This window comes from Ammodytes marinus (assembly GCF_949987685.1).
Source record: "Ammodytes marinus genome assembly, chromosome: 6".
Classification (NCBI taxonomy): Eukaryota; Metazoa; Chordata; class Actinopteri; order Uranoscopiformes; family Ammodytidae; genus Ammodytes; species Ammodytes marinus.
This window is the reverse complement of record NC_137235.1, coordinates 4,925,429-4,946,154: the sequence shown is the minus strand read 5'-3', so window position 1 is coordinate 4,946,154 and position 20,726 is coordinate 4,925,429. Positions and strand designations below refer to the sequence as shown.

The following is a 20,726-nucleotide window of genomic DNA, read 5'->3' as shown; positions in this document are numbered from 1 at the left end:
GTTCCTGTGTGAAAAATAACCTACTAAATACTGATTTCCTCCTTTTTTTAAAAACAATAAAAAAATGTCACCTGAATCTGGTATAATTAGTTTGACTCTTCCAAGTCTGACATTATACTAATCAAACATCACACACTATAGGTGAAGAAAGCTCATTGAATCTATAGTATAACAAAAAAAATTGAAGTAAATGTCATACGACATAAAAGCAACTGTTGATGTTAATACGTTTTCAAATGTTAATGTTGCTTATAAATAAATGATGCAACAGTGGCCTCATATGCCTCCATGCAGCTGTTGAGCTACGTGTCCCTGTTCTCACTAGTCTATTTATGATGGGCTCACTGGACTATTAGTTATAAATCATTCTAGTACTTTTAGACCAACTGCTACTGTTCTCTGGACCTGTGACTGGTCAGTCTCTCCAGTAATAAGCTGCAGTGTTCAGGCCGGGAAATGGAAAGGATCAAGTCTCACTGGGCAGAATACAGAAAATGATACTGTAGTGGGTTCCCTTTCATACAGTACAACCTGTCCTGTGTGTGTGTGTGTGTGTGTGTGTGTGTGTGTGTGTGTGTGTGTGTGTGTGTGTGTGTGTGTGTGTGTGTGTGTGTGTGTGTGTGTGTGTGTGTGTGTGTGTGTGTGTGTGTGTGTGTGTGTGTGTGTGTGTGTGTGTGCGTGTGAGTGAGTGTGTCTGTGTCTGTGTATGTATGAGTGATATAATTAGGCCTACAGCTCAGTGTTGATCTCGCACAGCTGTTCAGTACTGGCATCAAACTGTATACTTACTAGCACAGCTAAGTGCTCAATTTCATAAAAAAACTAAGTCTAAAACTAAAATCTCAGCTTTAATTTGACTATCACTGTCATGTTTAAAGAATTTGAACAAATCTGAACTCATCCGTTGCTATATTTATTTTTTTCTCATCTTTTCTCTCTCTTTATCAGTGTGTCTGGTTTCGAAGCAATGAAGGACCAAAATATCTGCAACAAAATCATGGTCAAGCTCATCCAGAACTACAGCAACTTATTCGAGGCCGACACAGGCGGAGAAGGGCCCACAGAACAACAGTCAGCCGTTATTGTTGTCAAGGTATTGTATAATAATAGGCATAACAGGTGCTAATGTTTATGTGAAATAGATCTGTGTTGGTGGTCAGTGCATTGCAGCGCAGCTCATAATGCGTGTGTGAGTCACATTTTCTGCCCATACACTTTAAACAAAAGGACCCCACCCTCTGACCCCGTCCTATTTACATATAAAAGGCTCATTCTAAGGAAATAAAAGAAACAACAACTTTATTTTCAAGCAAATTAATCACTAATTAAACAATTATTATCAATAGTATATTCCCTTTCTACCAAGTCTACTCTGAAAAAGCCAATTATACACCATTAAACAGTAGGACCCCACCCCCTGCCCATTCCCCTGGAGCAGTTTACAGTGGTTTGCATAATGTAAAGCAAAAAAATTGTTTTCAGCTATTGATTTTATGTCATAGTGTCCCAGGGAAGACTTCCCCACAGGTGGCTGTTTTGAGTGTCTGGTTGTTGATTTATTTTTGCTGCGGTGATGGCTGATGTCTGTATTGATTAACTGATTTGTCTGGTCTGCTGGTTTCTACCTCACTGCATGTTGTAGCTACCAGAGCAAACTGTTGCTGCAAGAAACAAAACAAGCTCGGCAGCACTTACCACCGTCTATTTCACAGCCATTCAAGTCAAACGATCTCTGACTCCGGTTCAGAACACATATAGAATTGTGCAAATGGATTTAGGATAATATTTGCAATACAGAAGAAAATAATAAGCTGTGTGCTTAATGCTTTGACAGTTCTCACAGAGAGACGCTGCCCATCTTAAAGCATGACCAATTATTGACCCATTGTTTTTATTCAAAATGCAAAAAGAGAGTCACAATCAATTATAGGATGTTTCTGTCCAGTAAAAAGGGTGAAATATGAGGAATATTAACTGCTGCCCTGTGACACTAGATAACCATGCTAAAGATACTAACAAGTTGAGAAATTAAGTGATCTTGTGCAACTTGAGCTCATAAAAATCTACTGGCCCAGATTGTAGCAATCTTTCATGATAAGTCTCAAATCTCTGTGCGATGTTTTGAATGTGTGTAGGGCACAGCCACATGAGACCCCGCTGACCTATGGGAAACCCGTCAGCAAGAACCAGATTGTCTTACACACAAACTTCTGCTCATAAACACTTAGACATAGGCACCGGCATGCACAGCCCACTGAGGCCCCCAGCCTCCTGACCCGCCTAATGCTTTAAGTGCAGTTTAATATGATCACTTGTGTTCCTTTTCCCCCCATTCACAAAATGCTGATGAGTAAGAGGTGTGTGAAGGTGTTTAAATTACTTTAATGTGTTTGAGATTGTTGACCTACTTACATCTATTTTCTGAAACCCTGTTGCTGAGGCTTACAGACCAGAAGCAAAAGTGAAAAAAACAAACCCAGGAGATCCCCTTAAATGTGAAGTTTGTAATATCGGAATATTAAAGGTGCAGTGTGTAATATGACATCATCAAGAAATTTCTACAAAGTTCTAGAATGCAACGCTCCCTGGGTAACCCCACCCCTTTAGAATAATAACAGAAGCTACAGTGGCCTTCAAGGACAAGAACAATTCTAAATTTTAAACAATGCACCTGATGACATTCCAACTATGACACTTTCAAGATGGCGGCACTAGGCATTGGTCCAAAATATGCAGAAATATGGACATATATGAGACCCTTTCTAAGGGAAAAAAAATTATTCAAAAAATGTTTTTCAGCTATTATGCACTAAACTAAATGTACTATATTATAATTATTTTCTACAAAATCTGCTAGGAAATAAAACCCAAAATTCTACACACTGCAGGTTTAAGTGCCATCTAGTGGTGAAAGTTCTAGATTGCAACACTTCTCTGGTAACCCCTCCCTTTCAAATAATGATAGAAGTTACACTGGCCTTCAAGGACAATAAACTAGTTAAGTAAGTAAGCTTTATTTATATAGCGCCCTTCACAGACCAGGGTCACAAGGCGCTTCACAATACACATTTTTTATACATACACTCAAACACCGATGGCAGTAGCTGCCAAGCAAGGCGCTGTCTGAACCATCGGGAGCAATTTGGGGTTCAGTGTCTTTCCCAGGGACACTTCGACATGTGGGTAGGCGGGGAATCGAACCTCCGACCCTGCACTCCAGAGGCAGACTCCCTACCCACTTCGCCACTGCCGTTAGGCTATGGCATCATCCACCACTGCCTCAAGTCTTTCCAGAATTTCAAATGACGAGGTGAAGATGTATTTATTTATTAATTCTATAGTTATATTCTTCATCTTCCAACAGGTACATTTCCCTGTAGGACATCCACTATATATAAACACTGTGTATGGTCGTAAGTTTGTCCATTCTGATACAAAAGGCTCATTCTAAGGTCATAAAAGAAACAACATATTTTATTTCCAAGCGATTATACACCAAGTGTGTTATGAAAAATGCCAATAAATTCTACACACTGCACCTTTAAATGACTCCCTGAAAGTTACTATTGTTTTTTGATGCTGCTGTTGCAAAAATGTAAACAACATGTTTAACATTTTGTGATTTTCGTTCCATTTATTGCAAAAGTGACAGCCTTGGTTTGTTTTCTTTCTGGTGCTAGGAAGCGCACGTGACGGATGCAAACCAAAACACGTCTCTCAGCCCCCCCACTGCTAAGACACCAGCACCAGTTCCCAAGACAAAGGTGTGCGCTCAGCTTGTGCGTCTTTGTTTATGCGTTCATTCTCCGTAGCGTACCTGTTGTTGAACTATTTTCCTGCCTGGCTGTCTGCCATGATGTGCGGTGTTGTTGTTAATGCGTCACATTCCTTGGTCAAACTTGAAATTCCCTAACGTGGTCCATTTCAACTCCGCCACCATGTGATCTGTGTGACGTGATCAACATAACATGGGCATGTTTTGGAAAAACAGAATTCTTAGACCAAAGCCATTTCTGTTTGCGTCCTCGTAGGTTTCTGAGAGCTTTAAGGATGTTATCGTGTCAGCTGACTTGTGTGTGCTGCCTGGAATGGTATTTTGAGGTCACTCAATGTGAATAGATTATGACCTTTTAAATAGTTAGAAACTGGCTTTACTGTTTTGGCAGGATAGTCCATAAAAGATAGCACTGTTCATATTTGCATTTCGTCACACTTTCGGGTAATATTCAAGATATTATCTAAATTGTAATAGCCCAACATTATGTCATGCACTCAGTCGTCAAGGAATTGTTTGAAATCATGCTATAAGCTGCTTTCGTAAATTCATTCTTGCACATTCAATGTCTATGTACAGTTAAACAAATAATCTTTCAATGGACTTTAAATCTGTTATATTTTGCATTTTTTCCCAGACTGGACAAAAAAAAACACCGCAAAATCCTGAACTTCCAAACGAATCCTCCACTATCCTTCCAGAGGCAAGGCCGAGGAAAAGGAAGGTACAGAAAATCACATCTTAAATATTAGTGAATAATCGTTCTCTGCCCAATGGTTATATCGTCTATTTCTCACCCTTTCCAATAAATACTTCCTGCTTTCTTATCTGCTGTATTGCCTTGGCACTGATTAGTATGAGGTCGCATCTCAGAGCCTCTGATGCCTGTGGCCTCGCAGCTCGGTCACATGATGTGATTCGATAAAGGCAAGCTGCTGCAGGAGTCAAAACAACACATTATATTTTCTTTCAGTGTTAACACAGTACTGACAGGTAGCTCATTTTGACAAGAAGTGATTTTCAAGAATCAACAAAACAAGGGCTAAACAAAGATCTGATGCATTTACAATGATGTACAGCAGGGGTGGCCACTGTTTTTCAGCTTGTGAGCTACTTTTAAAATGACCAAGTCAAAGTGAGCTACCACCTACTATAAGGGGTCAAAAGTCACGGTTCGATACGTACCTTGGTTTTTAAGTCACGGTTCTGTTCTGTACGGTACAGTTCTCAGTTAAGAGGAAAAATGTGTGCAGAATTGAATTTGCACTGAGGGCCACATACAGAAAAATCTACGAAGGGCCAGGCCACTTTGCAAAAATAACACATTTATCAGGACATAGCTGCTCTGATGTTTAGTTTCATAGTGTCTTCGTAAATTGTAATCCTTCTTCACGGCAACACTTTACTTGCACATTAAACAGATACACCCCCCCTCTTGTTAAATGCCATTGATACACCCAGTGTTTTCTGCTTTTGCGTCCAATGTCCAGCTGGGTGAAAATAGTAGCCAGCCGAGATCCCGCCCCTCCAAGGGGGGTCCGGGGGTATGCCCCCCCGGGAGATTTTTTAAAGTTTTTAAAGTGAAATGCATGAATCTGGTGCACTTTGAGAGGAAAATTAAGAGGCTAAAGCTGAAGAATTTTATATGAAAAAAAATGGAGACACTGTGTCAGATGAATTGGAAGCTATTGGAGAAGGACACATGGATTTTCCATAATAATATTAATTTAAAATAAAATATTATGCAGGGTCCTCTGGGATGGGCTTGGTGCTCTTTTTCTTTTATGGGACATATTTCTCTGTAATATAATGAGTGCATTTAAATTATTTCAAAATTAAAAGGGCCATATTACATCATATTTTTAAAATGTGCCACAGCCAAATCAATCAGTTTTGACACCCCTGCACTAGTGGGTTAACTAAGAAATGCAAAAAAGTTTAGTAGTTTGGACACCCCTGCACTAGAATATGTGGTGGTCTGTTTGTGTGAACAGTCTTCCTCTCTCTGGCTGTATTTTACATAGTAGAATTTGTCACAGTGCAGAAGCCTCTCCACTTCCTTGACTTGGATTAGCTTTGGTTAGCTCACTGTCAAATTAGAAAGTGGTGTCCTCTCTCCCTCCACCGAACGTCGGCGCATGCTCGCACGGCTCGTTCGCTCTTTCATAGTAAAAAAATTAAAAAATTAAATTAAATAGGGGAAGGTGGGGTGATTTGTGCAACTTTTTACTCAAAGTGATTTTAAAGTGAGGCCTTGACAGTTATGTCTCCAACTCAAATATGTACATATATTTCAGGATGTTGTGCATCCCTGGCAATAAAAACTTTGGATCTGGAATAAACTGTTTAAGAAATATAGCTTTCGGAAAAAAAGTTGTCTTGTCGCACAAATCACCCCACTACGTGGGGTGATTTGTGCGTCATTGTGTCACAATGACAAAGTCACCATCATCATCTTTCTGGCCATCTGAACTCTCATCAGTGGTGTCGTTAAGTGGAATTGAGATGTCACTCTCTTCTGAGCTACTGTAGACAATCACTTTCTTTTGGTGACCAGCGTATACAGCCATGCCACTGGCACAACTCTCAGAAATGTACTTTGCACTAGTTGCTCCGTGCTTGTGGAACCAACTGCCACCTGACAAATGTGATTCCCCCTACATTTCTGCCTTTAAATCAAGGCTCAAAACACCAATGTACACCCTGGTGTTTCCTCCCCATTAACCTCTGCACTACTTACTTACCTCTGCACTACTATCTGTGTTTATGTGGATGTATGGGCTTTACGTCTTTTATTTTGGTTATTGTTATTTTACCTTCATTGTTTACCTACTGAATGCACTATGTACAGCACTTTGGACAGTGCAAACTGTCATAAATGTGCTTTTATAAATACATTTTACTTACTTACTTACTTATAACTCACCCAGGCCCTTGCGCACAAATCACCCCATCCCCAGAATTTTGGATAATAGGCATGATGCAGCAATTTAGGTTTGACATTGTGCTAACTATATAGACTGAAAGTGTAGCATACCAAAGCACTAAAACATGTGTCAAATGTTTTCAAACGTGTCTATAATTGTTCAGACACAATAATCAAAAAACCTTGATCATGGAAATTTTACTTTGAAAGGCAAAACACAGTTTTTTGAGCTTAAATGTGCTTATATCTTATTCCTTGTGTCTCCCTTCTTTACAGGATGAGTCAAATGGATGGCTCTTCTTAAATATGTGGTCACATTTCCAATTTCTTCCACGGTTTTCTAGAAACAAGGGGTTTTGCAACTTCCAAAATGCACAAATCACCCCACCTTCCCCTATATATTTTTTATTTTTTTTTATTTTTTTAAGAATGCCACGCGATCGACCCACACTGACCGGTCGATCGCGATCGACCTAGTGGCCACCCCTGATGTACAGTATATGCCTGTGTGTCTAGAACAGTATCACTGTGGAGATAAAATAAATGCTGACAGCCAGATAAGGAGATAATCGTATGCTGAGGAAGGATATTTATTTCCCCCAGTAAACAGTGAAAAATCTTCTGTTTTTAGCAGAGCTGGAATATAACTTAAGCTTAAGAACGCTTTTAAATTCCTGAAGTAACTTCAAACCCTTAGACAAGGCGGTATCTACTCTACACTAAATCTGTGTGTAGGCGCACGTGAGAAAAACACACGTCCAATAAAGGTCGTTGGGAGCGGATTACTTTCGCAGTTTCTATTAGAAGCAATTATGAAACCATAAAAAAAAAAATATATTGGACCGCACACTCAATGATAGCGATAACATATCAGAAAGGGATTCAATAGACAAATATTATACCATATATAAACATGTCAAAATGAATGACTGGATTCTTAATTCCAAGAAGTGTAAGCTGCTTTCAAAGTATTTCAATTGTGCTTCAGGCCATGAAGAAAGTGTCATCACTGAAAGATCTACAGCGCATCACATAACATACACATGGAGCCAACCAGAGTAAAGGTAAAAAGAAAAAATATTGAACAGTTAGTCAAACAATAATTCAACAGTCAGTCTACCTAAGCTTGCTAACATACATAAACTGTTTTAGAAAAGTGTCATTAGGCTACTGGTTGCTACTAGCAACAGACTGTTCAACTGAAACCAAGTGCTGGTGGCAAAACAGTCGCCAACCGTAGCTAAACTAATGTGACAATATCAATAGTCTGCTTGGTGTACTTTATTTGAATAGAAATAGCTGCAGATTCCTACAGCTAAAACCAATGCCAACAATCCCTAACTTATTGTGGAAATGAAAATGATTTAGATTTACTGATAGGCTACACTTACTGGTAGACTGGACCTCCTGAATGATTTATTAAGTGATTCATCACCAGTTTTAATATTAACTTTTATAGTCACATTCCCCAAGCGCTCCTGTAAAACCTAGGCCTACTCGATAAATAAAAAAATAATAGATACAGATTTGGCGTTGATGCTTGCCACTAGGCTACTGAGAGTTGAAAGTGGAAGTTTTCGATTGATCGCCACTCACCCACAACCCTTTACTATACTATCTATGCCACTCACACATCCAGACTTACACTATATTGTTTTAGCACCATGAGATAGAGGTGCTAAAAGCTTATAAATGATACAGTTTTTTATCAGCCACAGGTCAGGTCTAGTGGTGAGAGAAAAGCGCAAAAACAAACATACACACACACACACACACACACACACACACACACACACACACACACACATATACACACACTTTAATTGAAAAGCCCTAAACAGTTTTATGATATATGATTTATGATGGAGTCATTAAAAAGCATGAACGTGTGCTCAAAGGGCAACTTGTATTATTGTTGAATATTCAGAGATAATAATGCTCATGCTAAAACACACACGAACTCTACACACCAAAAAATTATCAAATTACCATTGGCACCATAGTACGACAAAATCAATAAGGAGATAAGGAAAACGTGAGGTTTTCCCTAAGTCTATTGAGGTTGCAGGAAGAACAGGCATAGTATTTCAAAGACAGCTCAAAAAAATCTGAAAAATGAGCTGTCACCAGTCACTTAGTGGAGATCAGTTAACAGTTACATAAACAGGTCTGCTACTTCTTCCTTTACATTGTAGCAGAATATCACTGAAGAGAAATGATACAGAAGTAAATAATAACTTCAAAAACATTTATTTAGTTATTTTTTTCTGTCTTTTCATATTTTTGAGGCAAGCACATAACTCTTTAATACGTGATTTAGAAACCAGGTCATCTATGTGTCTTTAGTTTGCTCGTTAGCAGTTCTTTTTATGCATAGGCAGAAGCTGAGAACCAGGAATGGAGAAGGCTTGAGGGGTCGGTGGTTAACACTATTCAAAGTGTTTCTGTCTGTTTGGTGTTTGCATGACTACACATGGCAGAAAACGTGACTGTTCAGTGTATATTTTCATGCTGCTTTAACTACGTTATTTATGTCATTACATAGTGTGTTCTGTGAAATTTGTTATACATAAATATACTGTAGGCTATATATATAATAAGAGAACAATTTAAGTTCCCGTTATGCAAAGAAACAAAATGGGTGAATTTGGAGACTGTAGAAATATGGTGATTTTCTTCAACAGAAAAATAACAATAAGAAAACCAGATCACAACATAACAACAATTAGACCAGCAAAGATAACAGCACCATCTCACCAACACTGTTGAAGTACATCATCACAACAACATGGATTTGAGGATGGGGAACTTGGTGCATGGTGTCTCCATGACAACAAAAAACAAGCTCATGCCCACACTAATTTTTTCTCTTTTTACACTCTGTCCTTTCTCTGTGTTTTTCTCTGACTTAATTAGCTAAATAAATAACAAACCCCTGATGGGCAAAATCCATACCAGCTACTAGCAAAACAAGATTATGGATCAATTTTTTTCCCCTAAAGATTCACCCATTAAGAAGACTGTTCACTAAATAGATGAAGCGTCCTTAAGTTTTAGAGTAGCACATTGAACCTGCAGTGTGTAGAATTTTGGGATTTTTTTCATAGCAGACTTGGTCGAAAATAATTATAATATCCATAAATACGTTTAATTTAGTGCATAATAGCTGAACCTTATTTTAAGAATTTTTTATTTTTTTTCCTTAGAAAGGGTCTCATATATTTCCATATTTCTCCATACCTTGGACCAAGGCCTGGGCGCCAGCATGTTGGAAGTGTCATAGTTGGAATGTCATCAGGTGCATTGTTTAGAATTTAGAATTGTTCTTGTCCTTGAAGGCCACTGTAGCTTCTGTTATTATTCGAAAGGGGTGGGGTTACCCAGGGAGCGTTGCATTCTAGAACTTTCTTGATGATGTCATATTACACACTGCACCTTTAAGTTTTTCCCAAAATGGAAACACTGCTGATAATCGTGATACGTCAAGTTTTTCTTTTTTTTTCTTTTACCATTATCAATACTTGAGCTCCTTGCCAGACCTATTTTATACCAAGTTAACCACAACCATTCGGATAGTTGGCTTTAGTGTTTGTGTATAAGCAGCCACTTGGGTCCTATTCATATATACAGTATAACGAGAGAAAGCTGTAACATGGTCTTTAACACTGCTCTCCGGCTATACAACTCATTACGAATGCAAAAGGTCGCTGTTCACAATGTGGCTGTAATTAGGTTAAAGTTCTTCTCCTACACTACAATCTGCAGTTCACACGTTTTATACCCACTCAGGGTCAATACGATAAGACAAACATTAGTTAAACCTGACAGTTTTACAAACTAACCTCTCCCCCCGCACCTCTCTTCTTTTATTGCTCACTGCTTCACCAGCATGTTCTATAGTAATCTGAGCAAAGGTTAAAGCATCTGGAAACTTGGTCTAACATAGCCTATTACAAATCAATATATGATATCAAGTTGGGTGCTTCAATAAGCTTTTAACAAAAATCTAATAAATATTCATAAATATTATACAACTTGTTTACTGTCTAGAGTAGACTGTCAACACAACAGTCATTGTTTTATAGAAGGTTCAGGCAGAGAACTGCTGTGATTGGTTCAAAATACTTATTGTGTCATAATAACCAGAACATAGCCCGCCTCATCTAAACTGTTTTTCTGTTTATCAAACTTAAATGACAATATCTTTAATTTGTATTGGAACATACCTAACTCTTTTCAGATGTTTACTATCATGCAACTAACTCCCCAAATAACAGTTTGAAGGACTATGTGGATTTGTGTTCAAAGGAACAGAATGCTTTTTTTCTGTTCACATTGTAGTATGAGATTAATTATGCAGAGATGTTATTACCTGGGTATAATTTACCTCTCGTGACGTATCAAATATCTCATCTCCATACTCACCTGCTGTTGGCATCTCTTTCACTCTCTCCCTCTCTCTCTCTCTTTCTCTCTCTCTCTCTCTCTCTCTCTCTCTCTCTCTCTCTCTCTCTCTCTCTCTCTCTCTCTCTCTCTATTCAATTCAAATGGGCTTTATTGGTATGAAAAGTTTCAATAACAATGTTGCCAAAGCATCAAAACTCAATTTGTCCAAATATTCAGGCAGTGCACAAAATACAGTAATATGAACATTAACAATATCTCTCTCGCTCTCTCTCTCTCCATATCTCTCCATATCTCTCTCTCTCCATATCTCTCCATATCTCTCTCTCTCTGTCTCTCAATCTCTCTCTCTCTTTCTCTCTCTCTCTCTCTCTCTCCCTCTCTCTCTCTCTCCCTCTCTCTCTCTCTCTCTCTCTCTTTGTGTAAAAAAACAGGTGAGGAAGGGGAGGAGTGACGACACGACTCAAATGCTCCCTGTGCCACGCCGCTCCGGTGCGTTGCCCCGTGCGAGGCCTCTGTTGTTACCAATAGATGAGCCCCTGACCCCGGGCCTGAGGAGCGCCAGTGCAGAGGCCATGGACACAGCTCCTGTTCCCCTGTCCCACCACGACACACCTGACACAGCCCCGCACCCCATCCACCTCGACGTCAGCCTCTCTGGCAGTGTGGAGGCCCTCGGCAGGTCAGTGTGTCAACGAAAGGTCAAAGAGCATGAAGGTGTGTCCTAGAAAATAACAAACACAAACGGCTATTTACTGCGAGTTGTGTTATTGTGATGATAATATAGGGGGCGCCCAATAGAGCCTCAGTCCTCAGAAGCAGCAGACCACCGGTTCAAATCCAGCCCGTGGTCATTCTCTGCATGTCATTCCCATGCACCAAAAACGACATTTCCGTGAAGTAGTTAGTTAATCGTGCAGTGTTATGAGTTCATTATGCTCAAAGTGTTATCTCGCATGATCTATTTGGACCACTGTAAAATAAAACATACGGTCATCATATAACATAACTCAAAACCTTCATACAAACATTTTGCATATTTGACTATTTTCGATTTAAAATTTTTTGATGTCCAGCTTCAATATATTGGCGGTAAACAAAGCTGGGACCAATGTTTGCGTAGGTGATGTTTTAACAGCAGGTGGTGAGGGTGAAGAATTTTGAGTGATTAGAGATCTAAAGCCCGGGCCTTGTGTCAATGTGCACTTGGCATGCAAACAACAAGCCTATTATAGGAAGCTGAAACTGGAACCACTTGGTTTCGAGTGTCCTCAGTCCTGAAATAGCAAGGCTACAGCTGTGTCTGTTGTTGGGGCACTTGCCGCTTTGACCGTGGACTTCTACTGTCTTTGATCACACCTGCACTGTTTTTTCTTGTCAATCTATACCGTTTAAAACCTCCTCTCACACCCTCCAAATTAATTTTTCCCTTTGTATGTTTTCAAATGAGTAACTTCTCTTCCTCTTCATCAAATATTGATTAAGCAAAATGGAATTAGTCTCAAAGCTATAATGCGTAACTTCTGTAGCCCCTATGAGGAATTATGAGTAATTACACAACAACACTGTTGGTGCATGTACATGAGGTGATTGCGCATGGATTTTATTCCTTCTGATGAACACAGACGTTCTTGGGTGCTTCTTGCGATTTTTCTGAGCTCCTGCGCCAGTGTCAGGGAGCGACACCAGTTTGTAAATGCTGCCATACTGAAAAAATACAGAGTGAGTTAAAAACTTACGCACTTTAGCTTTAATCGAAAAACTACTAAATATAATCTAGGGCACAGTATTTCAACTCATGTGTGATGTTGAGGCACGGTAATGATGACTATTTTTTCTACTACAGCTTGTAAAACAAACCAGTGACCTTTGTTGTGACAGTCATTGGTTTAAAGTCATGTCAGCACCAGATCCATTAACACATTACATAAACGTTTATTATGTCACACATCGGTGTGCTCTCACACATATCTGCATTCTCAATTACCAATCTCCCTGCACCCACCAGTCAAAACATATATATGTCAAATGAATTTGTATAAGACGGTTTATGGAATATATTTTAATTTAGAATGCAAAGTACTTTTTGAAGTTTTATTGACAATAATTACTTTATCTTCAAGTTTTCCTTTGCTCCTAATGACCAAGATGATGAGCAGTACTGCATGTGCAAACTACAATTCCAATACCAGCCATTGTTCTTGAAGGTGGAGTCAGCGGTTCATGAGAACGCCTGTTGACAAAATCACTTGTTGTCAAAATCATTGAAAATCTAATGATCCACTATCTGTAATGTGTGCTCGCTGAAAAAAATCCAGTTTTAATACATTTCATAGGCTCTGTAAACAGGTATGTAAACAAAGGGTATGTAAACAAAGGAAGCCCACCGTAGCTAGCACAATGCTATGTATTTTTTCAGTGCACGCCGGCGCACACACAGTACATACAGGCAGCCGATCGAGGAGATATTCACTGATATTAACCTTAAAAATGTTTTGACCTCAAGCATTCTCCAGAATCGCTGACTCCATCTTGTCCTGTTTACATGAAGGGGCAAATGTAATACTTCCAAGGTGGCAAGAACTTTTCATACACACGCCAGGGGATCAGTAAATCACCTGGTGGATTTCCCCCACCTAAGGTCTAGATTCTTAGGTTGCATTGGGTGACTGATATGAAGACAGCGTGACGGGGGGCCTTAGTTACGTGCGTCAGCAATCTGACCTCACTGGTATTACTCATAGAATAGTAATTGCTTTAATTTACCGTCTTAAAGCAAGATTTGAAAAATATTGAGTTTATGAGTTTATATAGAAAATTAGTTTTACCTGTAAGTCGCTGTGATTTTGACACAAACCAACAAAAGGTTTTGATAATTTTCCATATGGGCATCCATCTTTGTTTTCATATGCAGCGGCTCTCATGTCCGCTTGCCAGCTTTCTCTCACTTTCCATAGGCATGTGTCGGACAGATCATTGTTAGCATTATGTAACACATACAATGTAACATTTTTTTCTCTTATATTTTTTTTCCCCAAGATTCTCCATTTTACAATTTATAATTTATAATTCCAAATCAACAGTTCCCGCAAATGTTTATCATTTATATTTCAATTGAAAAAAATATATTATTATAATATATTATCATTATATAATATTAATGTGTTTCCATAAATGTTTAATCATTGATTTTATAGGGTATGTAATATGAAATCAAACATCTTGGAAGTATGTTAACAAATTTTTGGTGATAAAGATGCAATCTTAAAAATGTATCTCATGACATGTAATACATTTGACACAACACCCCCCCCCCCCCGTGTACTAAGTAACTAAATTCGCTTGGATCACATTCAACGCCCACTAGAAATCAAATCATCATCCTCAAGGGTTTTCTATTTGCGGCTTCACTTGTAGATGGACTGTATTAGAGCATGACTCTAGCGTCTGACTATGTCAACATCTTTAACATAACAATTTGCCTCCTCTTTGTCAAAATACATTTCTCAAGTAATTTCATATCCCACACAATGCTCTCATCTGTGCCTAAAATATGACACCTGCTTCTTCATTCTCCACACAGGGCAGATGAGCCAACATTGCAGCGTCATGTGAACTTATTATGTTCTCAGCATTGCGTAGCTGCCCTAAGGGCGATGCATACAGGCTTTTGTGTGGGGTTGCCATGGTTCACTGAAACTTGTGATGTAACCATTGCGTTTCTTAGAAGCCCACTGGAAATAAGTGGGAGTGAGAAACATGGCAGTGTGGTGTGAGTGCAGGCTCCCTGTGGGCATATCGGTATTGTTTGGCCGCCTGTCAGGAAGTCTCATCCATCAGCTAGAATGGCTGACAGCACTAGAAACCTTCAGGCTTGATCAAACTGGCTTAGCTGAATTTTTGAAGTTACTGCAATTTTTTTGTCAAATATCATAAAGGACAGTGACCCTTAAGATTTTAGGTCTATGAGGAGGTTCTTTCAATTCTAAAAGTTCTATCAATGGGATAGCTTAAAACCTAAAGTACGGTGCCTCTAGGGGTGTGCACGTGTACACGTGTACACGTGTAACCGTTTAGTAAATCATAACCGTTTAGGAAAAATCAATAAACGAAAACCGTTTTTTTTTTTTTTTTTTTTTTTTAATTTCAAAGTTTTTAAATATGTTCTGGAGACACGCGTTTATTGATTTTACATCACTAATAAACTAATTGGGGAGGATAAAAGCTAGTCTGCCGAGAATCTGTCTGTCCCTCGGCGAGTGTGTGTGAGTGAGTGTGTGTATCGGCGCACACACACACACACGGGGAGTCGCCGTGCTGGGACTCGACTCACAGCCATGGAAGAGTGATGAAAGATAACCTAAAGATTAAAGTTACCCGGTTGACGTGAACTACGCGCGTAAGTAGCCCGAACTTTATAACACCTGTTCAACATGCATTTAACGTGGACATGTAGAAAGCGATAGGCTATATTAATCAGGAAATGAATGAAGCGCGATTATGACGGCGAACGTGTGTGTGTGTGTGTGTGTGTACCATGGACCTATTATAGAGGTGTGTAAACGAGCGTAGTTCATGTCAATTGTGTGTTTACAGGCGAACGAACGCGTATGTGTGTGTGTGTGTGTGTGTGTGTGTGTGTGTGTGTGTGTGTGCGCGCGCGCGCCTACAAGACGGCGGGGGCACGAGGACAATGACGTCACGGTTAACCGTGTACACGAAAAAAAAGGGGTCGTGTAACCGTTTACAATTTTTTGTAACCGTTCACACCCCTAGGTGCCTCTGTGTTGCTTTAACACCATTTTCTCTGATGGTATAAGCATATACAAGGCGTAGCTTAGCGAGGCTTAACCAACAAATACTTTAGGTCTTGAACACAAAACATTTTGTGCTGCGAGGTATTCTAAGAATGTTCAGCACTCGTCTAAAAGCCGATGGTTTGAGGTCCTGTATAAACGATAGACTGAACAGAGGGGTTAAAACGTAAGCGGTGTCTGGCTGTACAGGTCCAAGATCCTTCTTGGTTCTAGTCAATGCTGTAAATTGCCACAAAAAAAAGAACTTCATAAGATTTTATGTATTTTATATTTGCCTTTTCCATGGCAAGACTATTTTTCACTATTTGATTTGCACTACCTTTTAAATTACAGTTATTATAGTATTAGGCAGTGTTGAGAACAAGGCACAGTTTTGGTACTGCCAAAATAGTGCACGTCTGAGATTAAGAATTTAGACAATAGTTAGTGTTGCTTTGTGTTTTGGAGGGATTTTTGGAAAGGGTAAAGCAGGGAAAGTTAGAAGGTGAGTGACCCTGCCAAAAATGGCGGCTGCCAAATGGCGGATTATTCAATTAACCAGCGTTCAGACGACCTTTGTCTAGAAATGTTCCTAAATGGTTGAAAAAGTGGAGCGTGGCCATGTCGACCAACTTATTGGTAGTTTTCCGTTCACCTCAGAGGGATCAGGCCTTTTCCGAGTCCCACCAAAGCCTCTCGTTATCCCCTCAGTAAGGTAGTGGGTAAGCAGGATTTCCGCTTTTGCAATTCACGGAGGCAGTGACGGCACACAGCACACGTATTTTAATACGCTTGCCAGACTGTGAAACAATAGTTAAAAACCTCTATTCTCCAGTGACGCTCTGAAAGAATTCAGATGTTCGTTGGGTGAAGTTCACTTGCACCTAAAAGAAAAGACAATGCGTGGAATGAGGAAAACATGCACATTTCCTGTGCATTGTGTCATTTGAGAAGACTGTTTTAAAACAATGAACTTTGGCTCATTTTGGTTCCTATCTGACTTGTAACCTAAATCCTTTGTTTTGAACGTGTTGAGGTGCTGTCCGAATGGCCCGAGTGGTTCCCCCCTCCCCTGGACACTCCGGCCCCTTACAGTAAACCATATGAAGGCACATCATGTATCAGAACACACCACAGGACATAAGTTAAAGTTACTACAACAAAAACAACTCTTCTGTGAGATATGTCTGATTGTTAGTCAGTCATGATTGGATATAAGCCACTCATTCGATTTTGAAAGGCAGCAAATAATTAGCTAATCAATCACTTTAATATCTGGGTGCCATTTATTTTTCTGTCAGAGGACTAGTCAATATTGACGTTGTAGCTGGTTTGTCAACATTTTTTAAATGTTTTTGTACAGACTTTTTGTTCACATCCTTTCTGTTGCATATTTGTAAATTGAGAGCACTGGTAGAGTTCAAGTTGTCGCGACGAGTAAATGCTTCCCACAGATGAAAAAAAAAAACTCCCAGTAGGTTTTAAATTGATGAATGAGTCATTCTGTTGTGTCTCAGCAGGGGGACACTCTGAATAGTCATTGTAAAAAACAAGCACAGCTGTTACTAATAATGAAATGAAGTATCTTTTCTATTAAGGTGGAGTCAGCGATACTGAGGAGATAATCACAGAATTTACCGAAGATTGATTTTGACAACAAGCGTTCTCCAGAATCGCTGACTCCACCTTTTACTGTGAAGATTTCTTAATAAAAATGTAAAGTCAACACATGGCTCATATTAAATACAAACAAACATACACATAAACTGCCTTCATTTTACACTTATTTACGTGTTGTAAAGTATATGAGTAGACGTTTGGTTGCAGTGTTTTTCTTGCTACTTTGACTCCACATACGATAATGCAGTATTCAGCTCTGCTAAAGCAAACAAGACGAGCTGATTATGAAAATGCCAACCTGTAAGTGCCAGGATATGAAAATGTTAAGCAACCTCAACGTTCGCCGCCAACTCTGAGTTCCTCTTATATCGTTGCATAATATCATCATGTGTCGCTGGCATACATCCAGGCGCAGCAGCCAGCCGGCCTTTATAATACAGCGGCAATCATTTCTCTCTCTTTCTCTCTTTGTTCACAATAATTACCAGAGACAAGTTCCACAAAGGCACTGATCTGTAGCATTGCATGGCTATTATTCTGCAGACAAAAGCAAGCCTTAATATGCCCCCTATTTTCAGCCCGAGTCCTGATTCAGGGGGCTTGGGGTTCATGTTTTTATGCCATTGCATTTCATATGACAAATCCTATAAACTCAATATTCCACATGCTATAAGCTAATTTAGCATGTGTTTTTTTTCCATCTTTCAGCTCCCAAGAAGACGAGAGGCCAATGTCTCCTTTCTACATGAGGTAAGCATCATTGGTTTGCCTTAGAAAGCTGTAAGAACTGGGTGAAGGTTTGTTGTGGTTGAACTGGAAGTGCGGGGGACATGTGGTTGGCCGTGTGCTGCCTTACTGCATTATCATCATAAACAATGGAACCACCAGGGCGGAGTGCACATGCAACAGTTTGCTCACCACTGTTTGGTTATGGAGGCCACAGCAGCATATGTTTCAGACACACATCTTAAGCCAATGACACATCTGGTTGAAGATACTGTATTTCTGAATGATGTCATGGCAACTACAGTATTAAAGCTATTCTTGTAGCTCAACCTATTTGGGTTTTGTACAGGTGCAATGGCAATTTCTCATTTTCTAGCCATTTTCTATGCTAGCGATTAATTGACTAAATTATGAATATCATATCGGAGCCCTGCAGCCCTAATAACCAATATAACTGAATATATTTTCTTGTCATTAATGCCAAAATGGAACATTTCCCATTGAAAAAATTTCCCATTACAAGTGAATGGAATAACAATACAGTAAAGTTCATGTATGTGTGCGTGCAAGAGGGATAACGTATCATCACAATATGGCCACGCCTTCTTGACAATCACCTATTAATCATCAGCGACTACCCGTTTCCCGTAATGTCACCGTTTCCCATTTAGCGCTAGCTGTACTGCATGTTGACCTTAGCCCTTCAAAACCCAGCAGCTTGTCCAGTCACTGTAAATGGTTCTTCAGTTAGTCATTTTGGAGTTAGGCCCATTTTGACTGCAGTGTTGTTTGCTGATATGAGCTACTAACAGCTGATATGCCCCCAGGCCAGGGCGTCTGTTTGTGTGAGCATTGTTATTGTAACTATGATAAGGCACTCATAGCTTACCAACAAATAAATAGAAAATATTATAAAGTACAATGTTAAATGATCACATGCTTTATATAACAATTGGACATCGAAGTACATTGAACATTAAAGCTTTCTTTTTAAAGACAAAATACCTTAGTAATAACACTTTTTCAGCTATTTCTATTTTATTTATTTTTTCAAATTTGAATAAAATTAAATTGATTCTCTTTTTCTAAAAGCGTGGCTCAATGGCTAGCAATGTTGCTCCAGTCTCAAATATCCTGACAGCTTTATTGGATTTTATACAGACGTCCATAGTCCCCAAGATAAAGGATATTGAATGTGGAGATCCCCTGGCTTTTACTTTGTCTTCTCTGCTGAGTCAGACTTATCCAAAGCAGACAATCTAACATTCACACCCACTTCACGCTGTGATCTGCAAGCTGTGCAAAGTCAAGAGAAGCAGCTAGGGTCATGTTGTAACAGAAAAAATATGATCTTGCTTTCAACTTTAAAAAAACCAAGTGCTGCACTTTGAATAGCATCCAGTAGAGACAGTCTGAAAATGTATGTATGAAAACGATATCATGTTTCCAGCCTTTTTTTTTTGTTGCATTATTTAAGCTTTATTGGATAGTACAGAGTTGAAATGGGAAGACAGAGAGAGAGGGGGGATGACCTGCAGTAAAGGTCCACGGGTCGGATTTGAACCTGCGACCACTTCTATCCACTACGCCACCAGAGCGCCCGTTTCCGGCCTTTCTATAAGGATAGGCTTTTCAGTCCACCTTTAATTTCTCCACAAAAAGTTAATTGATTGAAAAATCGTTTAGGTTTACACGATATCAGGTGAACAGGCAATATCTGATAACATTGTTGACTATTGCGATGACGATATCACTTGCACTAAATGAACAAATACTTAAATACACAGTGTTAAGTTAGTTCACTGCCAACATAGACCCCAGTAAGAAGCCTAGGTACACAAAAAAGTGCATTATATCCATTCCGACAGCATAGGTTTAATGTTTTATTATTTTTTATCACGTACGCAAAACATTTCCTCCTTTACAACATTTGCTGGTAGGCTTCATCTGATTGGCCAAATATATTGACATATATGGATGGTACATTTACTGCAGGTCAAGCAGTCTTTGCTATACATACACTGATTGTTGATATCATAACGATACCTTTCGATATATTGTGTGATATATTGTGCAGTACTTTTACAGATGAGGTGTTAGGGGAAATCAGTAGTTGCAGTGTGTCACTCGGCCATCTCTGAATGATTAAGTGTGAAGTCAGTTGACATTTTTCTGTCTCTCCCATTACCTTCTCTTGCTCATCATCAATGACTAACTCCACTGCCTACTTGCACTTTGTCACATACACACAGACACTCTCTCTCTCTCTCTCTCTCTCTCTCTCTCTCTCTCTCTCTCTCTCTCTCTCTCTCTCTCTCTCTCTCTCTCTCTCTCTCTCTGCTGAAGTCTTCTGGCATTACTTTAACAGACTCTCGGGCTACCACATGGGCTCAGCCAAGTCAAAATTGATCATCAACATCATTTTCCTTCTGTGTGCACTGACCAAAAACTCTAAACGGCTAATTTCTGTCTGTGGTTT

At 39.4% G+C, this 20,726-nt stretch overlaps 1 protein-coding gene across 3 annotated transcripts in view; it reads left to right on the top strand.

The window, feature by feature from the left end:
* fam13a (family with sequence similarity 13 member A) overlaps positions 1-20,726 on the top strand; it is a 61,506-nt gene that overhangs the window by 12,263 nt on the left and 28,517 nt on the right. For 2 of the 3 annotated variants that reach the window (XM_080029249.1, XM_080029250.1), the window contains exons 5-9: positions 949-1,093; positions 3,681-3,764; positions 4,413-4,499; positions 11,540-11,787; positions 18,230-18,271. In XM_080029249.1, coding sequence (XP_079885375.1) covers positions 949-1,093; positions 3,681-3,764; positions 4,413-4,499; positions 11,540-11,787; positions 18,230-18,271 — 606 coding nt within the window. The remainder of the gene's footprint in view (positions 1-948; positions 1,094-3,680; positions 3,765-4,412; positions 4,500-11,539; positions 11,788-18,229; positions 18,272-20,726) is intronic. The other variant, XM_080029251.1, reaches the window with a different exon arrangement.